We start from the raw sequence: 26,776 nt of genomic DNA, 5'->3' as shown, positions 1-26,776 counted from the left end.
TGTAAGAGAAGAAGCTGCCGATAATAGTCATTTAGAGAAGAATAATACCAAGATTCTGCTGAGCTGGTTTTAGGTGATTGTGGTTCAGCGTTTGAACGGCAACCTGTTGTGTTTACGACACAAAATTTGTGTTCACAAAAAATTCACAGAATTTCTTTTAGTGTGACCAGCCAGTACCAGTTTCTGCAGATTCTTCTTTCTAAGAACTCTAATTGACAGCAATATATAAAAATAAAAATAAACTTTTCCCTCAATGCAAAATGTTATTTTCATAATAAAACAAATTATTAAACTTTACAATTTTCCCCAAACTGCATTAAGTTACTGGATCTCTCAAATTAAACAACTGTGAAAATAAAGTGCTCTGCTACTGGAACGAGGTAGAGATAATTTAGTGAAAATGAGTTGTACACTTTACCTTATCAAACCAAAGCAGGTGCAAGAGAGAATTACATCATATTATCTTCATAAATTCACCTTTTCTCTTTTTTGCTCGTCTCCATAATTTTCCTTGTGACCTCGTGGGTCATTTCACCGCCGCTTGTACCGAGGTGCTGCTGGCGCTGAGCTCTGGCTGGATTTAACTTTAGCTGCTTTTCATTTCTTAGCTTCTTCACACTGAGCGTGTTCAGCTAGGCGACGGCGAATTAAGTGTCTCATTAGGTCTGCTGTGTGAATGTTTTTGTGGTGGCTCCGGTATGGTTTACTTTGGTGAACTTTATCACACACGGTCAAGAACTCACTTACAGCCACGCTAACATGTCAGCGTGTGGCTGTGAGTGTGTGAGCAACCTGTGTCCCTGTGTGCGTGTTGCACATGCATGACACAGACCGGCTTGAACATATGTGAGAGTGCAGAGTTAGTGCACTTTAAGATAATATAGAGCAGTGCATTTTAATTCAGTTTGTAATCTCTAATAGAAAGGGGACCTGGTTATACAGGTAGGGATGTTGTTAGATGGTTTTGTCCTCTGCTGTCCTCTATTTGACTGCAGCAGCAGGAGGTAAGGCTGACAACCTCCTGCTTATCTTTTTGAATGACCGCATGCATGGATATCTGTCCATCTTTATGAATCACTTATGCCCTGCTTATCAAGGGTGTTATGTGAACACAATCTAATCACTCAGTTGTTGGAGACACAAAACTGTTTGTCCTGTAGGGGAGGCTAAGTTAAGGGGAAAAGATCTTGTTTAATTTACCAGAGTAAATGATTATTATTATTATTTATTTATTTATTTTAGTTTAACAGCTTATTAGCTACTGTTTTTTTTTTCTTTCAGTTAAAGTTTTTAAACTAACAAACACTTGGAATAGGACCAAAACTTTGCTGCATAGCTGAGTTCAAATGAAATTGTTTGCACATGCTGTCACCACACAGCTGAAACTCATTAACTTCAGCTGTGCAACCACATGATTGGCTCCTGTGTTTCCCAGTTTGGTTGCTGATTGATTCTTTGGCAACTAGGGTGGGACACGCACCATCTTAAGCATTTCACAGGCATTTATTTGAATGCCATGCCTCCTTATAAATGCCCTTTCTCAGCATTTGACCTTGTAGAAACATAGTTGATATCAAAATTTAGTTCATGATTTTTCTAGTCTGTTCACAAATTAAACAAGGAAAAGGCAAAAGACTGGGTGTTTAGTGGGGCACACGAGCTAGAGCTCTTTGGAGATTTACAGCAGTCTGAAGCATGCAGTGTGGTTGGGCACTTCTCTGTTAGGGTTGTCTGTGATCTCTAATTTTAAATGTAAATATAGTCAGTGTCACAAGAGGTAGGGATCAGAAATGAATGGCTTTATCTGCAGCACCAGAAAAACTATTTAAATTTGAAAAACTATGTGATTAATTCAGTTGTATTAGAACAAGTAAGATAGAAAGTAAACCTGAACTCTTCCTTAATCCTTAACCTACATGCCATCCACTCACTGACCCGGTCATCTATTCCCACGAGCCTGACAAGTCTTCGTGTTGAGCTTGGTGAGTAGAAAGCCAGTATAGAACAGATCAGTCATTCAAGCTTGACTGAATACATCTTTCCAGATGGGCATGATTTTTAAACCTTGCTATCATAAATTTTATGCAAATTAAACCTGATATTTAAACTTTGAGGTTGTAAGTAGCAAGCCATTTTCAGGTACAGTGATCAGTCACTATAAGCAGAGGGGGGTTAGGAGGGTGGGGGAGAAACACAGTGTCCATAGATGGTTGAGGATATTTTAAAGATCAGTGCCCAGTTCACTTGTGTTTCATACGTGTGACCTTTAGTCCAGGTTCAGAGTCTGGTCTACTGATCTCATCACCCAAATCAGAGAGAAGATGATGAGGAGCAACGATGAAGCCGAGCACACTTATCAGTTTGTCCTTCATCTCTGTGTGTTTGAGCACTCGGTTTAAACTCGAGACGTCTTGTTTGTGTTGTCTCCTCCGTGCTGTAAGCATCACTGAATGTGGGTGTGTGTCTGTCGAGCAGTGGAATGTGGCTCCGCTGGTTTCGTTTTATAACTGTTTTGGCGTTAGACAGAAGCATTAGATTAGCCAATCTGAATTCAGTCTTCCAAGATCATTGCACACATTTGTCAATCTACATTTGGAAACTCTGGAGTGAAGTGTTATGTTTGGATAACATGGTATTGTCTTTAAGATATGATGGAGCCTGATCATTCAAGACTTTGTATGAGAGGAGAAGGATGTTTTCTAGTCCTTGTTAGTACCATTAATGCACCAATCATAACAGGTTCTTCCTGCAAGAGCAGCACTGGGTTCACATAAAATTGTCAACAGTTTGATCTGGCCTTGGTGTAGCCCCTCAGTTCATCGACTGTCTGAAACAAGTCAGCTCTTGCCCCTTGAAGGACAGCGTAAAGTTAGCAATCTTCTGATTGGCTGTCCCAATTTTACTTCCACAAACAGGTGGTGCCCACCTCCTCCAGCTGCCAGTGCAAAAAAAAAAAAAACAAAAAGGCACACAATTTCTCATTCTTGAGTGGAAATGGAACAAAACAACAACAATTTACAGCAATGTGTTTCTGTTCCCTAAATATTTGTCCCATTACCAATTTATTGTTGGACATAATGATGCAAGTAGTAAAAGATACTGTATCCACTGGCTATGTCTTGTCTTTTCTTTTTAGGAAAAATGTAATTCCAGCAACTAATGTACAGGAAGGTTCTTTTAGCTTTTTGTCACGTTTCCACACCAGCCTCAAACTCCGTGAAGATTATGGAACCTCCAATGGTGATTAGATCACCAAGGCCTTGATTTGTTTGCGTTTCTGAGAAAATGTTTGGGAGGACTCCAGAGTTACTGTTCCTTTCTGCCAGCCCACATCTCAGATGTTCTTAATAGAGGAGCAGAGTTTCTCTAAAGGTTCCTTGTCCTTTTTGAAAGTGTCTGCTGCAGAAGGAGTAGACTGTTTCAGGGCTTAGCACTTAGCTCAAACAGTGTAACCTCTGGAATGATCCTAAGCCAGGAGGACACACTCACAGTCCATGAATATGCTTTTTGGGCATAAATGTGTGATGTGTGATGAGTGGTTTTAGAACTTTTTGACCTTCCCAGTCAGTCATCATAGAGAAACAGTTATTTTTGCTTAAGAAAAAAAGCAAAAGTAGAATATTTGTGAGTCATGTGCAACAGTAATAAAATTATATTCTAACATATTTAACTATTGGACTGGTTTTCTCAGACATTTAAATAATTCTTATCACAAGTTAAGTGCCAGAAATGGCCAGATAGTCATTTTGTATTATTAAGTAAAGGATCAGCAGTAGCCTTGGGGTTACAAAAGTGGAAAGTCAACATTTCAGATCACCAAAGAGTTCTTCAAATCCCCAAACAAGCTGGGAAAATGTGTGAGGAAAAGAGAGTGAGTTCTGCTCTAAGCAAGCTCTGTGCAGGTGCCCTTGAGTGCTACGCCGAGCTCCCAGCTGCTGTTGCAGCACTACAAGACTGTGGTTGTACTGAACTGCTGCTTGTCTGAATGTGTCTGCCTCTGTGTGTCTGAGTGTGTGTGACAGAGAGCTGCTGGAAAAGAGCACAGAGCCCTCCAGACTGCATCTATATAAATAAAGGTTTAAAAAGGTAATCTGACATATTCACAACCCCAGGTGAGTTAGTAATCTGCTATTTTCTGCATGATCTCTTAACAAGCTGTCACAAGAGTTTATGACTGCCATCTAACAAGCCACAGCTGATAAACACAGATTCAGTCTAAATATTAGTCACATTCATTTCTGTCCTGAAGACTGCAGAACTATTTGTTCTGTTAGCTGAGGTCTTCCCTGTGACGAGGAGCAAGGAAACACAGCAGTTCTAGTCTGTAACCCCTAACGAGAGCTCCTCATTGTATGGCTATCTCTGCTACCAGCTTTTGAGATGAGTGAATAAATAAAAACTGTGCGGACTTCCTAGAAGATTTCTAAAGTTCCTTTTTGTTTCTGGAGAAAGCTGTCCTTCTTCAGCTCCAGACCTTTTTAGATCAAAAGTATTTCAGTCTGGATTTAAAGCACTTCACACCACTGACCCTGCACTTTTAAAAGTTTTAAATGACATTTTAACTATTACCGACTTGGGAGATTCTGTCATTTTAATACTATTAAACCTCAACGCTGCCTTTGATACTGTAGATCAAGGTATCCTTATATCTCAGCTGGAGCACTTTGTGGGAATAAAACGGACTATGCTGGAATAGTTTAAACTATTTAACCAACAGAAGTTTTACAGTTAGGCTGAGGCACACATCTTCCTCAAAAACCCTGCTTTCACATGGGGTCCCCCAGGGGTCCATTCATGGCCCAGTCCTTTTTTGGGCTCAATTTAATAAAAAAAACAAAAACAAAATAACATCCAGCAAGAACCTGACACGGAGCTCCATCTTCAGTTAATCTGTCTACTGTTCACCGAAGCCTCATCAGAAATGGTCTCAGTGGAAGGGTTGCTGTAAAGAAGGAAGGAAAGGCTGAGGTAGGGCAGCACAATTGATCAAATATTAATCTAAATCAAAATTTTGGCTTCCTGCAATTAAATGAAAATAATCACCTGATATTGAAAATGTGTTCCTCCCATAGAGAGCAAAATCCCTAAATCAGCACCTGCCATTGTACCTATGTAATGTTATCCTGAGTAGACCTGTGATCATGTTGCTTATGCATAATAAAGTATGAGCTGAACTGTAGCCCAGAATGAGTCCCTGAATGAACAATAACTTAGATTCATGATTCAAATATATGATGAACTCCTGAATTTTGTCTCATTAACTGCTTGCAAAAGATGTCTCTTTTGTAGTTGTAAAGTCAGTGAAGCAAATCCATGCTAAAGTGGGTTGTGCATTAAAAATACCTAAATATCAGTTCTGAATGGATAGCCTAATATTTGGACTTTTTTCTAGTGGTGAGTTCAGCTATGAAGAGAGCAGCTGGGCATGAAAGCTAAAATATGCAGGAAGAATCTCTTCTTAATTATAGTATCCCTCTCATGGGGCAAGCTTAGTGCTCCAGACTCATTATTAATGGCTTACAGTGTGGACATTGACACACTGGGAAATAGCTGGCTCCATCACTGTCATTTAGCCTTCATTATAAACAGGACTTTTCTCCAGCTCAAGTAATTCTACATTTTAAAGCAGATCTGAGGTTTTTTTTTTGTTGGGTTTTTTTTTGTTTGTTTGTTTGTTTTTTTAAAAAGACACGACAGTAAAGTTGCCTTGCATAAATAAGAGCGCAAACCCTTAGGTGAATTTTCAAGATCCGTGCCTGCCATCATTCTGACAGGTATAGGAAGGTGATAAAGAATATAAACTCTTTTCTACTGGATCTGAAATCTGTCAGAGTAAGTTGTATCACGTTGCAGGAACAGGAAAAGAAGGCTGTGTTGTGACAGAGAACAGCCTTCTGAATTTTTCCAGATGCTGTAAACTGTAACTGCGGGAATTCATTGGAGAGAAAAATAAACAACTGGCCAACCTTAAGGGGAACAGAGGACAATATGAGGCATCTACCTTGTAATAGGATTTAATTAACAATGGATTTTTTGAATGCCAAGGTGCTCTTGTTTGTGTATTGAGCCAACTAATATTTGCTTGTATGTGCTGATGTTAATTAAATAATTGTTAATTAAGCAGTGAAATATACCAAAAATGATTAGGTGGGCTGTTACAGAGAGCATATAAATGAGAAAACTACAGCAGTAACCACTAATTTAAAAGCTATACGCTTCACTTGGAGTTCTGTACTATAGTATTAAGAAAGGTTTTTGTAAGAGATCTGAGCTCAACAGTTTTCATTCATATATCACTGTTCATGTAACATACAGGATTTTCACTCAGGAGACTTGGACATGCGTCTTTTGTAGTAATATATATTTTTATTTTCTTTTTTAGACTTTGAATATTTAGTTTCACATATGCTTGCTGTGAAGTACAATTGTGTTTTTTTCATATGTTACAATCCCATACTTTTATACTTGCATTGGTTTAAAAAACAAAAGTCTTGACTGTATTCAAATAGGATACATTAAGAGGAAAGAAAAACTAGTGTGTGAGAAAAAGGCTAAATTTCAAAACAGCAGACCCTTAATTAAGTGCTGATATTAATAGTTGTTTGGATGATTTTGCAGTGGGCCTTACTGTAAGCCAGCCATCCAGACATCCTTCTCCCCACCCACACTTTCCAGTTCCTTTTGGGGGGTCCTGAGGCATTCCTAGGCCAGACGAGATATTAAATCTCTCCAGCAGGTTCTGAGTCTACCTCGGGGTCTCTTCCCAGTTGGACATGCCTGGAATGCCTTGAAGGTGAGGCGCCCAGGAGGTATCCTAACCAGATGCCCAATCCTACCTCGACTGGCTCTTTCAGACACGCAGGAGTTGCGGCTCCACCACGAGATGACTCCCATGATCCCTTCAGAAGTCCTGCAAGGGTGAAGATCTGGTTCACTGTTTCACAGCCAGTATCTTCACCATATTATAGCTTAACCAAATCAAACAGTGCTTTTCTGCAACCACTGGCAGGAAAAAAAAAAATACTCTTTGACATACAAGCATAGCTAGTCACATCAGGCTAAAGCCTCATGCAGAGTGGAGAGCTGTATCGGCCCTCAGGTCCCCCGCCAGCCCCCGGGACACTGTCACAGGCCAGACTATTTTTATCCATCCAGAGGAACATGTCGGCATCCTTTCTCCAGCCTGTTTCCATAATTTCTCTCTGTGTCCAAACACACGCTGACAAGAACTAGGTCTGCAGTGGCCGGGTGCTGTTTCACACGAACAGCTCCACTCACTTTCTCATCTTACGTTTATGTGCTTTACACGTGCTCTTTCTCTCTGTCTTTCTTTCAGTGTGTAAATGATGAAAGTAAAAGTAATACATGAAACTGACAGGGGCATCTGGCCTAATTCCAATAGAAAATGGAATTGGATTAGTGCATCTCTTCTTGCAGCTCTGTGTGTGTGTGTGTGTGTGTGTGTGTGTGTGTGTGTGTGTGTGTGTGTGTGTGTGTGTGTGTGTGTGTGTGTGTGTGTGTGTGTGTGCGCGCGTGTGTGTGTGTGTGTGCGCACACACGTGGTGACAATCAAGGCAACAATGGAGCTCAGCAGCAGCCAGCTGCCCAGCAGTGAACCGCTGATGAACAGTAAGGAAGCATAGCGGCTGCTGCTGATTCTCAGCACTTTCCTGTTTATATCTGTGTGTAGGTTTGTTGCTGTGTGTTTCATGCTTGCATTCACATGCCAGAGACATCAGCCATCCACATGCTATTAATCATACTCTGTATTTCACCCAGGTTAGAAATCCAGTCTTGCCTGATCTTCTATTGGATAAGAGCTTTAAATGGATGTTTTATGCAGCTGATTTAACAGCTGATAATTATGCGCTTAAATCATTTCCTGGCTTGTTGTGTCACAGTGAACGAAATTACACAAATAGAGCATCTTTTTTGTCTCATAACACCTGCTGGTAGATTAAACTTCTCTTCTTTTCTTCCTCTTTTATTTTCATAACTGCAGCGCGGGTCCTAAAGGCGACAACATCTATGAGTGGAGGTCGACCATATTGGGCCCACCAGGCTCCGTGTACGAGGGGGGAGTGTTCTTCCTGGACATCGCCTTCACACCAGACTACCCCTTTAAACCACCCAAGGTGAGTGATGCCCTGCAGCTACTCTCCTCTCCTTAATCCAGAGCTTTGAACAATGCCACCAATTTCCTAGCTGGCTGTCAGCTTTTTCACCCTGTTGTCCAACAGCAGTGACTCATTTAAGGCTTGTTAACCTGCAGCATGTTCTCAAAACAACATGTGACAGCAGCCCAGAGAATTGAAGTAGGCCCCAAGACAAATTATGGTCCTACTGAACAAGCACAAAGCTGGTTTTTCTGTTTGTTTTTATTTGTTTGTTTGTTTCTTTCTTTGTTTTTCTTTATCAGTCTTCAATTCTCAAAAGACCAAAAGAAAGATGTCAGTATATTAATTCCCTGGCTTTCAGTAGTAGTCAGGCAGGATTTCACTGTTTAGTGTTTAGTGTTAGAATTACAGTAAGAAGGATTCTTTGACAGCCTTCTTTTCAGGAAAAAAAACTGTGGGAATCACCAAACAGTCAATTTTTGTGCTTTTTAGCACTTAGCAATATGCTGAGTATTGCTGTAACATATTTAATTATCTAGTGATTTATTACCTTTTCCCCCCTTACATTTAAACTTTGTCATATCTGCTTTATCCAATAAGATAAAGTTATCTCACTTGCTGCAAAATGAGATTGTCAAGCATACCAACACTGTTACTAAAAACTGCTATAAATGTCAGCATGAGACAGTCAGTCTGCTATCAGCCTGCAATTGAATGGGGTCAAGTATGCAATCTCTCTGATAATACAACAATTAACTGATAAATTGTTGAAAATCACATAACTGTTGCTGTCTACATAGACAGAAATTCACATTTAACTGTTACATTTGCGCTCAGCAACCTTCCCTTTCACAGGAATATAACCAGAATACAACCAGCTGGCAGCCAGCTGAGTTGAGTCCCGTCGAGTTGTGCTTATTGACAAAGACGCATTCTGACTGCTGGCAACATGTTGGCAATCGGTCGGCATTTATAAATTAGACAGCAATTATTTGCAGATCTTCAACAGTCTCTTTGACAGTGATATCGGTCAGTCCAAGCCAGTCAGAAACCTTTCTGTGTGCAGCAAGGTTGCCTGCTCTCAGGAGACCCGTGCAGTCGCCTTGCGATCAAAAGTAGCCGTGAGTGTGCAGCGCCCTCAAGTTCTGAGCAACCATTTGCTCACCACAAGTTGCAGTCAATTGTAGAATGTGTAAATCAATACAATCATCAGGCAGCAGCTGTTTTGATTTTTGAGTAGATGCAAGGAGGTTGCTGTCTGATTTTTGCTTGTGTGACTGAGCCATTAGCTTGCTTTGTGTTAGCAGGTATTTTTGTCAAGCTAAGCAGCTGAGCTGATTTGATGTAAGTTTGCTCAGCTACGTTACCTCAGGATGGTGGTGCATGAGATGAGCCTTCTCTTAAATAGTATCCCCAGCATATTTAAATTTATTTAATAAGATATCAATAATTGGTGTGTTTGGCGATACAATATCGCCACGCAAAATTTGCAGTACTATGCTGTATCGAGTCCCCCCCACCCCTGCTGAAAGCTAACCCAAACAAAAATCTAAAATTGATGTGAAAGGTTAATAAATATGCAAATTAGTTGTTTTATTATCTGCCTTAATGTAGTTTTATTCACCAAACTACATCCACCTGTGGGAGCTCACATTTTATGTTCTTGCTTTCTCGAACAGTGCAGTCCAAAATATCTATTCTTTAGCTGTTGATTTACCTGCTTACTAATAAGTAGAAATGCTTCATCTAGTATTCTAAGTTAATAATATTGTAAGTCCCATCTATACGAGTACGATTAGAGTGAAGAAGCCTTATTGTTTCCATAGGAATTAACAGGGTAAGTAGTAGCTGGGTGCTGCTAATCAAATGCACTAGATTAGCTGATCATCAGCAAGTGTGACCAGCTCTGTAAAAGCAGAGATTTTGGCAGTTTGCTGGTCTGCAGCATTCAGGTGTGTGTTAACACAATGCCACAGTCTCCTCAGGAGTGGATGTCCAAATGAATTCACCCTAAGTTCAGACCGTGCAGTCCTCAGACTGAACAAGCATGGCTGGTTTGGAAGGGTTGCCAGGAGAAAGCCTCTCTTTAAAAAGAAAATGGCGGTGCAGCTTAGGTTTGCAAGGTTGCATATAGCTTCTGGACCACAAGCCTTATGAAACCATGTCCTTTGGACCAACAAGACCAAAGAGAAGATGCCATAATGCACAGTGCCACATCTGGCAAAAACCAGACATAGTGAAAGGGTGGTGATTTGGGGTTGGTTTGCAGCCATGTTATCTTGACACCCTGCAGCCATTAAGTCAACCATATATTCCTCTGTGTATCAAAGTATTATGAAGTCAAAAGTGAGGACATCTATTTGACAACTAAAGCTTGACCTAAATTGGGTCACACAACACAACAATGATCCCAAGCACACCCGCAACTCGACAACAGAATGGCTGAAAAAGAAAATAATCAAGGTTTTGCAATGGCCCAGACAGTCCAGACTTCAACCCTGTTTGAAATTCTGTGGCAGGACCGTAAAGCGTGGATTATGCTTTCTGCATCTGGGAGTCCGCTTGGGTCCCGGTGACATAAAATTTGCCATCAGACTGTTAGTACGAGGGTCCATCCGGATGTCCATGTGCCTGCCTGGTTTTTGTGACTGTGCAAACTCATCCGCAGAGAATTTTACATTACAACGCACCAACTATGCATACTCCCCAGGCGGCGGACTTCAAGTGGACATCAAAGAAGTGTAACAGGAATGACTACTCAGCCGTCAGATCTCCTGCTGTCCGTGCCCATGTCTGCAACAGGAGTATAAGGCTCAAGAGAGCTGTGGATAAACGAATGTCTGCAACCCTCAATGAACTGAAGCAATGCTATAAAGAATAGTGGGCCAAAATTCCTCCACAACAGTGTGAGAAATTGATAAAGTCATACAGAAAGTGATTACTTCAAGTTATTGCTTCAACAAGCTGTTGAATCATGGGGTGTATTTAGTTTGTCACAGGACTGCATAGAGTCCTGTGACAAACTTTCTTTTTCACATGACTGTAGAATTCAGTGCCCTGAGTGAGTTTGCTTTGAAAATCATAAAATAATTATTTTGTCACATGAAGTGGAGGGGGGGGGGGGGGGGGGGGATCAACCCATCAGGGACCAATAATACATGAAGCTTTTCTCACTAGCCTAGTCGTTACTGTTATTGTCATCTGCTGCATCTGAAGCATTCCCAAACAGGACTCTAATGTAACTCACTCTCTCTAGAGCTAAACTGGGTCGTGAACTGGCTGCCATGATTATCACTGGGGTGTTGTTGAATTATTTCCGTCCTCAATTTGAACCCCTGCCAGGCCTAACACTTGAGTTCACACTACCAGTGTGGAAGCGACTGGCTAAAAGTTATTTTTTCACCGCGCTGCCGTGACATACGACAAAAGTTGAACTGGCTTCAAGATTTTTTTAAGAGCTCCAATGAACAAATGAAGCGTCAACGTGTTCTCAACAAGCACCAGAGCAACAGTTCAACGTAACCTTTTTAATAACCTTTAAGCGGGTTTCCACATGTTCAGTGTGATGACAAAATTTATTTAACTCGAACCCACTTCTCACGCTCACTCTTCCCTCACACCATCAGGAGAGAGTGCTGCACAGTCTTCCTTTAAACGCTGCAGCAGGGCTGGGCCTTTTCCACCACAAAGCAACTTTTTGTGGTGGAAACCCGGCTTGGCAATTTGTGCCGCCTGGGAGACAGCCACAAGCAGTGGTGCTTTTTCCACCATTGTGTGTTTATTTTTCACTCCTGAATGATTCAGATTTTTCAATTCAGTGGTTGAATTTCTAATATTCACTGACAGCCCTAAAACATCTTCATGAAGACCCTGTCTGAATCAAAATCAGGTTCCAAAATTACCTCTGCTCAAGTGAACACAACATGGCTCACAAATTTTTGGCACTGTAGGTTTTAAAACTGCAGGAGGGAATTGTGCATTTATTGGGTCTGAGGAGTTAGATAAGATAAATCTATATTTATGCACACAGCTGGTGAGTAGCTATTTGGGAAGATGATAGAACCCCCCCACCCCCACCACCACCTCACCGATACAACCTCAGAAAGCCTTCAAAAGCTTAGGCAGAACCTTCAAAACCTTAATGCCCACAGCTTTTTTGCAGTATTTCCCCATTCAAATCAAATATTGACATTTTCAAGGTATTGTATCAAAGCTAAAAGTTCTCGTATCAGTATACTGTGTGGGACAGTGACAAAAATTATCTGCAGTGTGTATCTGTTCTTAGTTTTCAGGCAGCAATGGAGCTCAATGCCACATAGACATATCGGAGTTCGGCTCACTCTTAGTTTGAGTCTTTTCATGAAATATTCTGACAGTGAAAGAAGGAATGTCACCAAACTTTTCCTTGAGGTGCTTTTTATTGTCTTTTCTTGTCCTGATATACACGCTAGTAACATTCAGCAGCATTTGGCCACCCTCCAGTAGAGCTTGCGTGTGATGCTATTTGATGTCAGTATTTACACAGCAGGTTGGCTGACAGCAGCTGCCACCTGGTTTGGTTGGTTTGGTTTCAGTCTTGCTTGTTTTTTGCTCCATTATGGTTATAAGCTTAGATATACTCACTAAGTAATCTCCATCAGCTATTTACAGGCAAAAATGTAAACAAGAAACTAGTTCAGAATATCTGTCATATGTGCCCAATGAATGATAATTAATAAGTTAACAAGGCCATTGACAGGAGCAACAACAACAATCAGAATGAGCTATCCTTTAGGGATGCTGTATATTCAAAGGAAGGTTCAATAATCGATTTAGTAATTGTGGAGACATTTTGCTCTGGAACGTACATTTTCACAAAAATTTGAAAGATGTGTGTGTTGTCATTTTGTCACTCACACTGGATGTTCTGTTGACTTTATATTGACTATGTCTCATATACTTTTGTGAAACTAAATATTTGTTGAAAAAGAATTATCAGTGTAAGGTGCACTGTAAGGGTAGTGAAGTTAAGGCCAGAATTTAAGCATTACATTGGCACTAGCATAGAAATCATTCAGCCGTAGCTAACAGAATGCAAAATGTGAAGAACTGTTTCACAGTCTTATAAAGAAATCAAGTGAATATGGCCTCACCTTTTGTGGTTTTGACATTCACAACGACTTGAAGTTATTGGGAATTATGTTGCGATAGGTAGGTATTTGGTCTCCTGTCCAGTGTCAGTCATGACTCCTGGCAGTCCACACAAAAGTGGGAAATGTTTAATCTAAACTCCTCCTGTCACCTTGTTTTTCCAGTTTGGTTGTGATCCTTTCCATCCAGCAGCTGACACACACACACAGCAACCAGTCTGACAGCTGCAGCTGCTCACTACACTGGATCACTCAGTAATGTTAGGATGGAAAGGCTGACACTGATACTTGGAGGGATTGAGCATAGCATTGATCCTGCCTCAGTATTTGCATTTTGGTCCAACTTCTGTTTAGCACAGCCACCCAGTGATGGGCTGAGAGATTAGACACTGTGTGCCTCCAGTAACTCAACTCACTTTGACCTAAATTTCTCTGCATGCTATGAAACCTTAACCAGTCACCATTAATCACCTTGCCTCCTGCCTATCCGCCTTTCCTTGTCATATCTCTGGAAATCCTTTTATGTAATTGAGTGAAAGCTTTTCAGTGTTGAGAGCAAATCTGTCCCTGCCCTGTAAAGCGAGAGGGCAATAATATGTTTATAGTCATGATTTTCTGCTGGATAACAGAAAGCACTGCAGGAACAGCCGACTATCTGAGGCAGTTTAGTCAACTCAGCCTGCTACTTCAACACTGCAAGGCAGCGACCCTAGACTGACCTGGAGTCACCGCAGTGAGGAGGCACCATTGCAGACGCTGCGACAGGACACATAAATGAAGGAAGCAAGGATGCATGAACGCCAGGTTAAGGGCTGACCCCAGCAGACTGGCTGTTCCCTCTGTCCTGTTGGCAAGTCTGTTTTACCTAATTTCCTCCAGCATGTTACATGCACAACAACAGGGAATAACACACTGAATCATGTATATTCAAACATCAAAAATGCATACACTGCAGCCCCCTTACCTTACATTGGCAGCTCTGATCATTTCACTATCCTGCTGAAGCCAGCTTACAGGCTCAGAGTTAGACAAGAGCCACCAATAGTCAAGGACATTAGAGTGTGGCTACAGAAGGCTATTCCCGCTCTACAGGGCTGCTGTGAGTGCACACAGTGGAGCATTTTCAAAGAGGCGTCAAAAACTGGGGACCATGTAGATCTAGAGGAATATACTGAGGCTGTGATGGGATTTATAAGCAAATACACTGATGTGGCTGTTACTAAATCTGTCAAGCTGCATTCTACCGTTAAGCCTTAGTGAACTAGAGAGGGCCGCTCATTGCTGAGGCTTTGTGATGCTGCATTCAGAGCTGATGACACTGAAGCATATAATAAAACAAGGAACAATCTAAAAATCTGAATCAGAGACGCTAAAAGGCCGTATGGGGGAAAAGTTGCCCAATCATTTCACCAACACCAAGGACATGACAGCAGAGATTACAGGCTGCCGTTTTTGCGTATAGAGCGAACCAGTCTGCAGAGGATGCCATCTCCACGCTGCTTTACTTTACTTTACTCCGACTCATGTAGAAAACAAGAACACTTATGCCACAATCCTGCTTATTGATTTCCACTTAGTATTCAATATGATACTGCCTCAACAGCGCAGTGAAAAGTCATTGCTGTCATGGTCCTGGGCCGTGTGCCCGGTATTTTGTGTTTAGTTCTTTTGGTTTCTGTTTTCATTGAGCTCCTGTTATGTTTTCCAGTTTGGCTCTCCTCCTGCGGTCATCAGACAATTATTCAGTCCGTCCGTCCGTCCATCAGTCAGTTTAAGTTTGCTCCCTTTGTGTTTCTGCCACCCTGTTTCCAGCAATAAAGCTGCGTTTTGAGTTTACCCCCATGTCTCTGGTGTTCTGCTTAGAGGTCCTCACTCCTGCCAGCCGCAGCAGTTCATGACACTTGGAGCCTGGCATGTGCAGTTGGATCTCAGACTTTTTTTAAAGAGAGGCGGCAGACAGTCAGAATAGGTATGAAAAATGTAAAACAATCACAATGAGCTCAGGTGTACCACCAGGGTGTGTACTCAGCCCCTTACTGACATGTGACGTTTCTGCTACTTTGAACACCAATCGCATCATAAACTTTGCTGATGATGCCACAGTTTTTGGCCTTATAGTCAACAACGATAAGTCAATTATAGTAAAGAGGTTGAGCAGCTGAAAGCCTGGTGCACAATACACAACCTGACTCTCAACACCAGCAAGACCAAGGAGATGATAATCGACTCCAGGAGGACTCGCTACCAGCAACATCTCCTATTAACCAGCTGCGGCTCTCAAGTGGAGAGGTTTCTCAGCACCAAGTTCTTCATCTGATAGACAAGCTAACCACAAGTGACAACACCATAGCCGTGATCAAGAAGGCCCAACAACACCTTCACTCCCTCCATAGGCTAAGAAGGTGGACCTCCACATCCCAGCCATGACCATATTTTATAGCAGCACCACTGAAAGCCTTCTCACTTCCTGTATCTCCTCCTGGCTTGGAAACAGCACAGCAGAGGAAAGACACAAACTGGACAAGATGGCGAGAACTGCTGAGAAAATCATTGGGGCCTCTGGCACATCTTCAGGACATCTGACTTGAGTGCTGCAGGCACAGAGCAGTCGGCATTATAAAGGACTCCACTCACCCCTCAAATAGCTCGTTCACACTCACGCAGATTGGGAGGAGATGGAGAAGAATCAAATCAAGGACCACTCGGATGCTAAATAGCTTTTTTCTCCACAGCAATTAGACTGCTTAATCAGAGTATGTGAACAGCTCATAAGAAACTTATTATATTTTAGCTTTCAATTATATCTATCATTTTTTACATTCCTACTATTTATTTCATCTTAATATCTATTTCAAGTCTATTAAGTGCTCTTATTTATTGCTTTACTGTTTACAACATTTTATCTGGCACTGCACTACTACTGACTGGTGGATGTGTGAAACACAATTTTGTTTTTATGTGAAACATAAAAATGACAAATAAAGGAATCTGGATCTATTTATTGCTCTGCCTGTCACAAGTCAGCTGGCATTCCATTCATAATAGCAGCGTGGGATGGGGGGAAGGGAGGGTTTGGATGACAGGTGAGGGTTGTTTGTTTCTCATAAACAGGAGATGTGAAGGGAGGAATGGAGAGCTAATGAGAGGATAAAGGATGGAGGAAATAAGGGCAGGCTACAGTCACAAAGCAAACAGGAAAGGCCTTACCTTGCCTGGACTGCATGTCCAGTTCAGCAGCCTTGTTTCTACTGAAGCAGAGAAGTCAAAGGTCACTCCTTAATGATGTAGTGCTCTTTGTGCTGACTTTCGGCTCTCTTCACTTCAGTGTTGATTAAGGCAGATCCACAGAGACTGGCAGCTTCACCTTCATAGAGAAGCAGCTGTAGCTCATCTGTGTCAGCTGTCTTTTACGGTGACCTTCCAACATTGGTGCTCTTCAACCCCTCAACCGCCACCTCAAAGGGCCACAGGCTGACATGCAAATATTAAATAATCAACTTCTTGTAGCTCTTTCTTTGTGTGTGTGTGTGTGTGTGTGTTTTTATGAGGTCAGCACAGTCAATAAATACTGTTTAACTTGTCTGAATAAAAAATAAGCTCGTTCTTGTTTCGTGCCATATTGTCGGCCTCTTACAGCCACTTGTTGCACAGAGCATCAGAAATCTACTTCCTGCTAAGTGTTAGGTAGAAACAATTGTGCTCAAGATTTAAAACATGGTGGTGAAACATTGTTTGTTTGTCTCCAAAAAGTGTAGTGAGAAGCAGGAGGAAGAGAATTCAGTATAATTTCAGCCTCTACCATTGTTAACCCAGAGTCTTACTCCTGTGTCACTGTCAAGTAGTAATAACGCATACACGGCTGCTAATTTTGTCCTTTCCCCATCAGCAACACCATGCAAATTAACACTTGACTGGCATACAAGGAGACCTTCCCGTGTGTGCCAGAAGGCAGGTACCTGCAGCCATGTGCTCAGAGAGGCGAATATAAATATTTCAAAAGGGCACGCTCATCTTTAGACAGACATGTATGGATTAATTAGAGTTGCTGCTGCTTGCTTAGCTTGGTCAGAGACCTTTGGTGACAAGGCATTAAAACAATTGATCCGTTCCTGTGGACGTGTTGTATGGAAGCTAAAGAGAGGTCTAGGTGGACATTCAGAGCCTTCATCGGTCATCCTGCCCATAACAAATGCACCACAAAAGACTTTCAACTCTCAGCTGGGATCATCAGAAGTAAGCTAACTCACCTCTGAGGATGTATTAGATTTTATGATTAAACTGTGGTGCATTTAGATGAGGATAGTTATAATGCCCTGTTGTGGTTAACATATGAGTTTCAGAACCTAGACAAGGTATTATCTGATTTTTTTCTCTGCCCACTCATCTTTTTACAGAAGTAGAGGCCTACATTTTGTCTTCAAACAGGCCCTCATATGCTTAAGGCTGCCACTGTCCTCCAGTGGACTGACCTGTTGTTTTTTTGCTGTATTAGTCAGTATATGTTCAGTCATCTGTTATGGCCCTGTTTGGACAGAATGAATGAATACTTCAATACTTAATGTGTTGGTGTAGGCAGCCTGGAGGGGATTCTTGTATACAGGCCAGTCATGCTGTTGTAAGGTTGCTTATAACCTTTAGCCATACTGGACTGTTCAAAACGTCAGCTTACAGAGGTAGAAAGAAAATGCTTTTTAAATATAATATCACATTCAAAATTTTATACTACATGTCCATAACCAAGGCTCTAGAAACTGCCAAACAAAGGCTCACAGCTCCGGCCATTAGGCTGAAAAGATACACCAGCAAAGCAGAGGCCAAGAGAATGAATAACCTGTTCTCCAAAGATCCATCCAGGGTGTACTCTCAGCTGCAAGGGAACAATAGCACAAGGGTAAGACCCACCCAGAGCTGAGACTGCAGAACATCTGGGAGAAGGAGACTTCACACAGTATCGCAGTCAAAGTCACCATCAGACCACAGCAACTTACCAGAACAAGAGCCACTCAACATCACAAAGGCAGACATCTAACATATCTCAGGATTTAAGAACTGAACAACAGGACCTACCATGGACATCTGGCAGCACAAATAAGGGGGCTGCTAATAGCTAGCACTCATTCATACTGGCTAACACAGGGCAGATCAATCCTGATCATGAAAGATTCCCACAACGGTGCTGTCAAGTTCTTTAACAAATTTCCCTTTTTCAGTGCCAGCCGTAACTCAAACCAGCTTGGATTCCACAGAGGACGCTGGCCAACTCAGCTCCATTAGATTTCTTTATTTGTGCATCTCAACATTTAAAGGAAGTTAATGGGGTAGGTTGCAAACCTAAAGAAGGGAAACACAAATTCACATTAAATTTATCTCCTGATAAACCACAAAGCAGTATCATCACCAGTATCCCTAAATTTATTAAACACATTTTTATACTTTTAAATAATACTTAAACAGTTTTTAGGCAAGAATACTTGATTTTATCCTTACAGTTTTTAAATATTTTAGAGCGCAGTCATAAATGTAGTTATTCTAAAGTTTTAAACTAATGGATTTCATATTAAAGCAAGTATGTATGTCATGTTATTTTAACTAGACCAGAACACAATCAATTCAAGTTGAGCAATTATTCATTCAAGGGAAATTGTATAAATTAAACTAAAACCTGCCACACTTGAAACCATATTTACCAGAGTTCAGCACTGAAAATCAAACAAATTCACACCTTCCAGTAACATCTGGCTGGCAGTGGCGCAGTGGGCAGGTGATCACCAGAAGGTTGCTGGTTTGAGTCCCCGTCTGAGCACATGCTGTCATTGTGTCCCTGGGCAAGACACTTAACCCACATTGGCCAAGTGTGAATGTGGTTGTGTTTTTGGTGGAGGTCAGAGGGGCCGTAGGTGCCCTGGGGCAGCCATGCCTCTGTCAGACTGCCCCAGGGCAGCTGTGGCTACATTAGTAGCTTACCACCACCAAGTGTGAATGAATAGTGCATGAAATTGTAAAGCGTCTTTGGGTGTCTAGAAAAGTGCTATATAAGACTAATGCATTATTATTATTATTATCATCTGGGTCTCCTAGAACACTGAAACACAGCTCTCTCCTCTCTGCTGCTGCATTCTGCCATGATGGCTAGACAAAGAAACTTACGCATTTCATTCAGGAGGGTTAAATCCCTTCCTTCCTCATCTGCCTAGGCCGGTGGTGGGCCTGGTATTCTATGGCAACTGCCCACAGGGCTCCAGGGTGCCGGGCAGTGAGCACAGGGCCAACTACAGGATGTCGGGCCTTCAGGCCATCCTTGTGAAGTCTGTTTCTGATTGTTTGGTCAGAGACATTCACACCACTTGCCTGCTGGAGGTTATTTTGTAGGACTCTGGTGGTGCTCGTCCTGTTCCTCCTTGCACAAAAGAGCAGATCGGCTAAGCACCGTCTACGGCCCTGTCCAGCTCTCCTAGAGGAACTGCCTGTGTCCTGGAATGTCCTCCACACTCTTGAGACTGTGCTGGGAGACACAGCTAATCTTCAGGGAATGTGCTATCCTGGAGGAGTTGGACTACCTGTGCACCTGTGTATCGCCTCATGCTACCAGTAGTTCCACTGACCCAAGTCAAATGCAAAAACTGTGAAAAAACAGTCAGCGAAGATGAGGAGGGGAAAATGTCAGCGGCCTCCACCCGTAAAACCATTCCTGTTTTGGGGTTGTCGCATTGTTGCCCCTCTAGTGCATCTGCTGAATGTACTGCAGTCCCAGAATGTAAAAAAAAGCAAACCATGTTTATAAACATAAAGATGTGATGCAGTTGTTCGAGTCTCCTGAAACATATTACCCTAAAGTCAGTGGAAAACTTGATCAAATTACATATTGCTGAAAACCTAGACATAAACCTTTCTTCAAATGTTAACTCAGTGGCTCAGAAGTCAGGATGAAATAACAGAATTATTCAACATAAAATTAAATTGTGTCTGACGTTGTTATCCCAGGTGACGTTCCGTACAAGGATCTACCACTGCAACATCAACAGTCAGGGGGTGATCTGTCTGGACATCCTCAAGGACAACTGGAGTCCTGCCCTCACCATCTCCAAGGTCCTACTGTCCATCTGCTCCCTGCTCACTGACTGCAACCCAGGTGAGAAACATACACACACAAATGCTGTCATATATCATATATCTCTCTCATTTTAGCTGTGACAGGTTGAGTGACATGCATTCTGCATAAATCATGTACATTGACGTGTATTACTATGAAGCTTGTGTCATGCTCTTTGCAGTACACCACCACCAGTACCCTGAGAGGACAGATAGGCAGCTGTAGTGATGGAAACAATGATGGGATGATTGTGTGTGTGTGTGTGTGTGTGTGTGTGTGTGTGTGTGTGTGTGTGTGTGTGTGTGTGTGTGTGTGTGTGTGTGTGTGTGTGTGTGTGTGTGTGTGTAAAACACTGGATACCTTGTGGCTTTTGGGCTTTCAGAAAAGGGTCTTTGTTTATATAAATGTTCTGGTCTGGCTGCATCACAGCGGGATTAGTACAGAGGTTCTCCCCACAACATTAAAAAAAAAAAAATGTTATTTTTTGCATTTCTCTGCATATTAATATGGCATGCTGCAGTAGCCTTTGTGAGGCTGCCTGCAATTCATCTGTCTGTCAGTTTGGCTGTGTTATAGGAATCCAGCTTAGGACAAGTTAGAAAAATCACACCCTTTATAGATTTTTATGGACGTTTTCTTTCACGGGTACTTGTGCAGCATGATCAAGTAAGATGATAACATTTATTAATGTTTATGCCTGGTTCAAATTTGGCATCATAAGTATTTATTGCCATTGCTTTAATCTGTTCAAAATTGACCATAACCTACCTTTTTCCTACCTTCTCCTTGAATATCACTTTAATCAGTACTGCTCATTTGACACTATTGTACCACTTCTGTTGCTGCTATTGTTAGTTGTTGATAATGGAATGTTAAATGCAATAAGAAGCTACTTTGAGCTGCTTCCTTAATAAACTGGGAGCCTGGAATGCAATTCAATCCACATTCAACCGAGACTGTCTGGCTGGAAACAGCTGACAGCGTAAAGATAATTAGCACCAATCTGACCGTGTTTACCAGCACTGTAAAGAGAATAGGGACTTTATTCTCCCTTTAATGGACCAGTTAAAACTAGTTCCACTGGTCTTCAACTATGCAGTCGGTGTCTGTTGGTATCAAATAGAGTAAAAAGTGATGATAAAAGCAGCTGTTTTTAAAATCTGTCCATTATGAGCACATTGAGGTTTCAAGTGAGGACACTCAGAAATGTGCTGGAGCATGAAAGACGGGTCAGGCCGAGGGAATTATCAGTGATTTGAGATGTGAACAGCGGGAAATGAAATGGTTACAGAAAAGAAAGAGTGGAAGGGGAGCTGGGAAGGGATAATGCTGATTGTCGAGACCTCCAGTGATAGCTTGGGTCGCCTCTGCAGGGATTGCTCTTTGATAAATACAGCAGCGGAGATTCGTCCTCCACAGCCGGAAACGAGAGCCTTTTCTCTCCTCCTCGACGTGCTGAGATGCTGGTGAGATGAAATGAAACGATTCCTTTAAAGTGTGATTTAAGAAAAGAGGTTTGATAGAGACAAAGTCCCCACCCTAAAAGGGGAAAAAAACTCCTCCCGATTACCCACTTTCTCGTCCTCTTTCTGCCTCTTGCCTCATTAGCACCGGCCTCGCTCACCACATTTCTCACCAACCAGCATCATGTTGGCCTTGGATCATAATTGTTTTAATAATATGTCTTCATTCCTCCTGTCTGAATATTTTCTTTACCATAGAGGTGAACATCATTGGCATGCAGCTCATTAATGGAGGAGAAGATTTTGGTAACTTGTTGGGGTTAAGCCACATGCCGTGTCAGAGTTAGTATTCACAAAGAATTTTGGGATCCACATTCAGAGGAGCCTTATTAGGACAGCCTTTATTGATGTAACGAAGGATGCAGCGCCTGAACTGGGACACAGCTCATGCGTACCAACAAATTATAAAGGTCTGGTCTTAGATATTTGAAATGTGTTTTTAAAATACTAAAAATACTACCGCTACTAGTAACAATAATATTTTTTTCCTCCTTTAAGTCAGTATTTACAGTTTTCCCTCACACAGTGAGGAGAAAATAAGCTCAAATTGCGATTAAATAAATATAAGAAATTAATATGAATGGATGAAAACAAAATACAAAATGTAAAGGTGCAGGCTTTAATTTTTTTTATTTCAATATATTCCAGTAGAAAAAACAAAGAAACAGCTGGTCCACTGCAGAACGTTCGTGCCTAGAAGGACAAAAATAGAAAGTGGTTAAAAAAAACATGTGCTTGCATTATTAGATGCAATTAATGTGATGAATGTTAACTCAGCCACAGCTTAAAGCATAACACATAACACAAGCCCAAATTTATCTGGCGTAGGACTACAAAGGAATCCTAAAAAAGGATGAATATCTGTTTCTTCATTAAGCCCTTTAGGAGCCAAGTGTCTCCTCCTCCTCCTCTTCCTCTTCAGCTCACACAGGATACATTGGGATTCATATGCATGAAGTGGTTAGCAACTGGACTTTTCTGCTCATGATTTTCTCACGGCACATCTGTGTTCAGAGATTCTCTTTTTCAGAGGTCTGGAAGTTTTGCCAGTGTATGCCAGCCCCACAGCAGTTTAAGCATATATATCACGTTGCTGATATATATGCTGATATTCCCCTTTAATGGGAAAAGCTTTGCCTGTGTGTGTGGATGATAGAAGATCTTTGTTTTATGAGTAAAATTACGCTGCTCACAGTTGTCACATTTGTAATTCCCGGATTCCACAGCATTCAGCCACATAGAAGAGGATGAGAGGGTTTTTTTTAACATAATCTGGGTTGCATGTATAGTTCTGGCAGTGATTTTAAAGAGCAAATAGTAGATTTAGAACGAAGGTTTTTAAAAAGAGGACACAAACATGAGCGGATAAAATTTTGAGAAGGAAACAATTAGAATGTTTAAGCAGCACTCAGAGGGGAAGAAATATGGATATTCAGATTACATGTGCATTCAGTATTCACCTCTGGCTATAGATATGGCCAGTATTATTCACAAATATTGGCACATTGTAACTCCTGACCCTACACTCAAGGAACATTTGATCAACCCACTACAATTGTGTACAAAAGACCCCCCCAATCTCAAAAACATGCTAGTAAAAGTGAGTGGGTTTTTCTGCTCCGTGGCTGAATGCTGTGAACTCTGGGATATTGTAGCGCTGTTCTGATTACGTGGTCGGGTTTTGGTCAAAATTGATACGGTCCAGAAACATTTTGATTTAACTGACCCCCAGAGACTTTTCACAATCGTTCACATACCTCATCTGGATGGACCCTATCACACGTAGCGCACTAACTGTGTCACAGAAAGAAGTGTTGCCTAAAAGGTTAGGGTTTAATTCCACTGAGAAGAGAGGAATTTTAGCTGGGACCTGGTCCCAGAGAGCTTCCCTCCCATCAAATAGAGGCGCAGATACAAAGGCAGCTCACTAACAGCTAACTTCCTGGATTGTCACACATACTTTTGCTCTTTGATAATGGTCTTAGCCTGCCTGGCTAAAGCTGTTATGAACAGTAATGTTAATGGTCAACCTCCTGTAACTTTAATGCCTTTTATATCGTGTCTGGAAAGAGCTTCAGAGAATTCCTTTAGATCGCAGTAAATATCAGACTGCATCATACCTGCCAAACCAGAGCTGCTGTCAACAACACGTGCTTAAACCTGACCGTCACTGCTCCTTCTTTGTGTCTGCTTTACAGCCTTATGAGTTCTGTGTTCTTGTATTTCAGCTGACCCTCTGGTTGGAAGCATTGCCACGCAGTACCTGACCAACAGAGCTGAGCACGACAGGATAGCCAAACAGTGGACCAAACGCTATGCTACATAGACCAGCTCCAGTTCTCCAGGACCCCACAACCCACCCCAACCAACACACACACACACACACACACACACACGCCTCCAACACCTCTTCTCTTCTGGAATCTATGGAAGCACACCCACCCCCGTCATCCACCCTCCCCCACCCCCTGAGATACGAACTGTTATTTGTTCCATGCTGACTTGAAAAGCTTCTTTTTTATACAAAGAGTCTATTGGGATTGTATTTTCCAATACACTGAATGTTGATATGGTCATGAAAAGCTTTAATACTGTTATTGTTCTTGTTGATGTTGTTGTTCTTATTGTTGTTGCATTGTTTATAACATTGTTGCCACCCGTGTCATCCTCTTTATCTACAAGCGTGCGTGAACTCCTCCCGTTTCATGTGATGTAAAAATGTTCATACTGAGTGAGTGCATTTAGTTTTCCTTTTTCCAGCTCATGGTCAATATTAGTGCATGGCATCAGGATATGTGTTCATTACAGTGGGCATGTAGTCCCGGTATTATTTCTGTCCAGGCAGAACTGTGGCATGGAGTGAGCCCATCATCGTGTATGACAATAGTGGTTAGTTTGCTGTACACTTAATGCCTTGTGAGAGCATACATACTCATTGAATACTCAATAAAACACTGGCTGTCATGTGACAGAGCCTCTCTCAGTGTGTTGTTTTAATCACATTGTGTGATTTCAGTGTGTGCTCATCACTCTGACCACTTCCTGTCAGAAATGAGCTGTCAGAGGCTCACCACAGAGAGCGGAATGATTAGAAGGTGAAAGGTTACTCCTTTTCGGGTCAAAATGGTTTCAGACGGGATTATTAATGTGGTATTTGATTCCATTTTTTTTTCTCCTTTTTAGTAACCTGTAGCAAAGTGAAATCATTCTACTTAGTCATGCGGTACAGACTCATCTTGTTCCTGAGCCACTGATAAGTGAACACAGTTGTGTAATTATGTAATAGTGAGTTCTGCTTCCTCTTTGTGCTGTTAGACAGAAAACAGGGTTCAACAACAGAAGGTGCTGTGTGATGTTCAGTGATCTCCTTCCTTGATAGAGGGGATATATGTTCAATTTACTGCAAAGAACTTCACTTCAGTACCTCCATCACTGCTGCTCATCATCGATTGGTGTTCTGTCTGTGAGGACGTTTACAGGAACCAAAGCACAGGTTTATTCATTTTATTTGAAAATCAGGTAAAGGAGGTGGAGGTTCTTCCTTAGCCTGAACAGTGACTGCAGGTGTTTACTTCAAGTAGTCTACCCTCAACCTACGTCAACAAGGTGGGTCAGCTTGTACCGCGTGTCACCCGAGAGGAAAAACGTGCAGTACTGCTTGCTTGCTGCTTTTTGATGAAATCTGAGTGGGATAAATATTTAGTCAAATATCTCATTTCCTCAAAGAGATAAAGATTACTTTTCAGAGACTTTAACAAGAAATTCAACCTGAGCGAATAAAAACGAGGAGTTAAAAACAGGCACGAGTTTAGCTTAAATGGTAAAACTTTGTCTTCTCGTGTTCCTTAGGCCAAACTCTGTGCCACCTCTGAGCACAGTGGCAAATGTACCTCAATTTATGCAGTAAAACATGTTTTCAGAAAGTCTCTCAAGGAAGGCTTTCTTACTCTTTTGAGGCTCCTTAATGAAAAGTGCAAAAGAAGGTAAACTCAGAATGAAAACACCAGGAGCTGTCGCTAAACTGAGAAACACTTGGGGACACACACAGCAATGTGGGTCAACTCGACAAAGGACAAGGGGAGACTGAGACGATACAAGAGATAATGAGGCAGGTGGGAAACAGCTGGAACTAATCACAAGATGATACGGGGAAGTAGAACTAAGTAGAAGGCACAGGTGACAAAAGACTACCAAAGTAAACATAACAGACTCACACAATACAACTTGACATAGCAGAAGACTAAGAAGACCTCAAGAAATTACACAAAATAACCGCAAAGGCAGAAAACACAGAAATAAGCAGAAACTGAAACAAAGACAAGATTAAACCATTCTGATTACACTGAGGGCCAACAGAACATGAAATAATGACAAGAACTCAAAGTCCATAAGAGAAAATCCAGGACTGAGACAGGACGCTGTGTGTTTAATGTTGAAATAGGCTGCAAGTCATCTGGTTACTGTAGCCCCAGTAATCAGATAGTTATACATATACTTTCTTCCCTTTCTTATTATTCGCAGTGAGCCGTTACCTTGACTTTTGAAAAATGCTCTGCATGTTGGGCCAATGAACACGCTTCTTTCACAGTCACTAGGGTCCACTCTTTAGTCCTTTTCCAACACTCAGCTGAACATTGGCTGAAGATGGAAACACTGGACTTCCTCGTGCAGTTGCTATAATTCTGTAATTATAACAATTAAGAACAACTTTAATGTTGTATAGGACTGTCACGCTTTTGCTGTTTAGTTACATTTACTATGCTGAACAGTTTATCAAAGAACTATTCTATAATATACCTCATTTTACTTCCTCATATCCTTGAAAGGTGTTAAAAAAAAAGAATTTTAAATCCCCTCAGAGAATTGCTATCCTGACGGTAGCTTATAACCTGTGAAGTTCTAAAATTATATTTCCTC

At 41.5% G+C, this 26,776-nt stretch overlaps 1 protein-coding gene across 1 annotated transcript in view; it reads left to right on the top strand.

The window, feature by feature from the left end:
• The window catches only part of LOC115788371 (ubiquitin-conjugating enzyme E2 E2-like), a 65,949-nt gene extending 41,121 nt beyond the window's left edge, over nucleotides 1-24,828 (top strand). Inside the window, exons 4-6 of the mRNA XM_030741359.1 lie at nucleotides 8,003-8,135; nucleotides 20,228-20,375; nucleotides 24,088-24,828. Of these exons, the coding sequence (XP_030597219.1) occupies nucleotides 8,003-8,135; nucleotides 20,228-20,375; nucleotides 24,088-24,185 (379 nt within the window). The 3' untranslated portion in view covers nucleotides 24,186-24,828. The remainder of the gene's footprint in view (nucleotides 1-8,002; nucleotides 8,136-20,227; nucleotides 20,376-24,087) is intronic.
• Nucleotides 24,829-26,776: the final 1,948 nt, after the last annotated feature.

The sequence above is a fragment of the Archocentrus centrarchus genome, chromosome 11 (genome assembly GCF_007364275.1).
Source record: "Archocentrus centrarchus isolate MPI-CPG fArcCen1 chromosome 11, fArcCen1, whole genome shotgun sequence".
NCBI lineage: Eukaryota > Metazoa > Chordata > Actinopteri > Cichliformes > Cichlidae > Archocentrus > Archocentrus centrarchus.
Note: the sequence above shows the minus strand (reverse complement) of the source record. Positions and strands in the feature narration are given on the sequence as shown.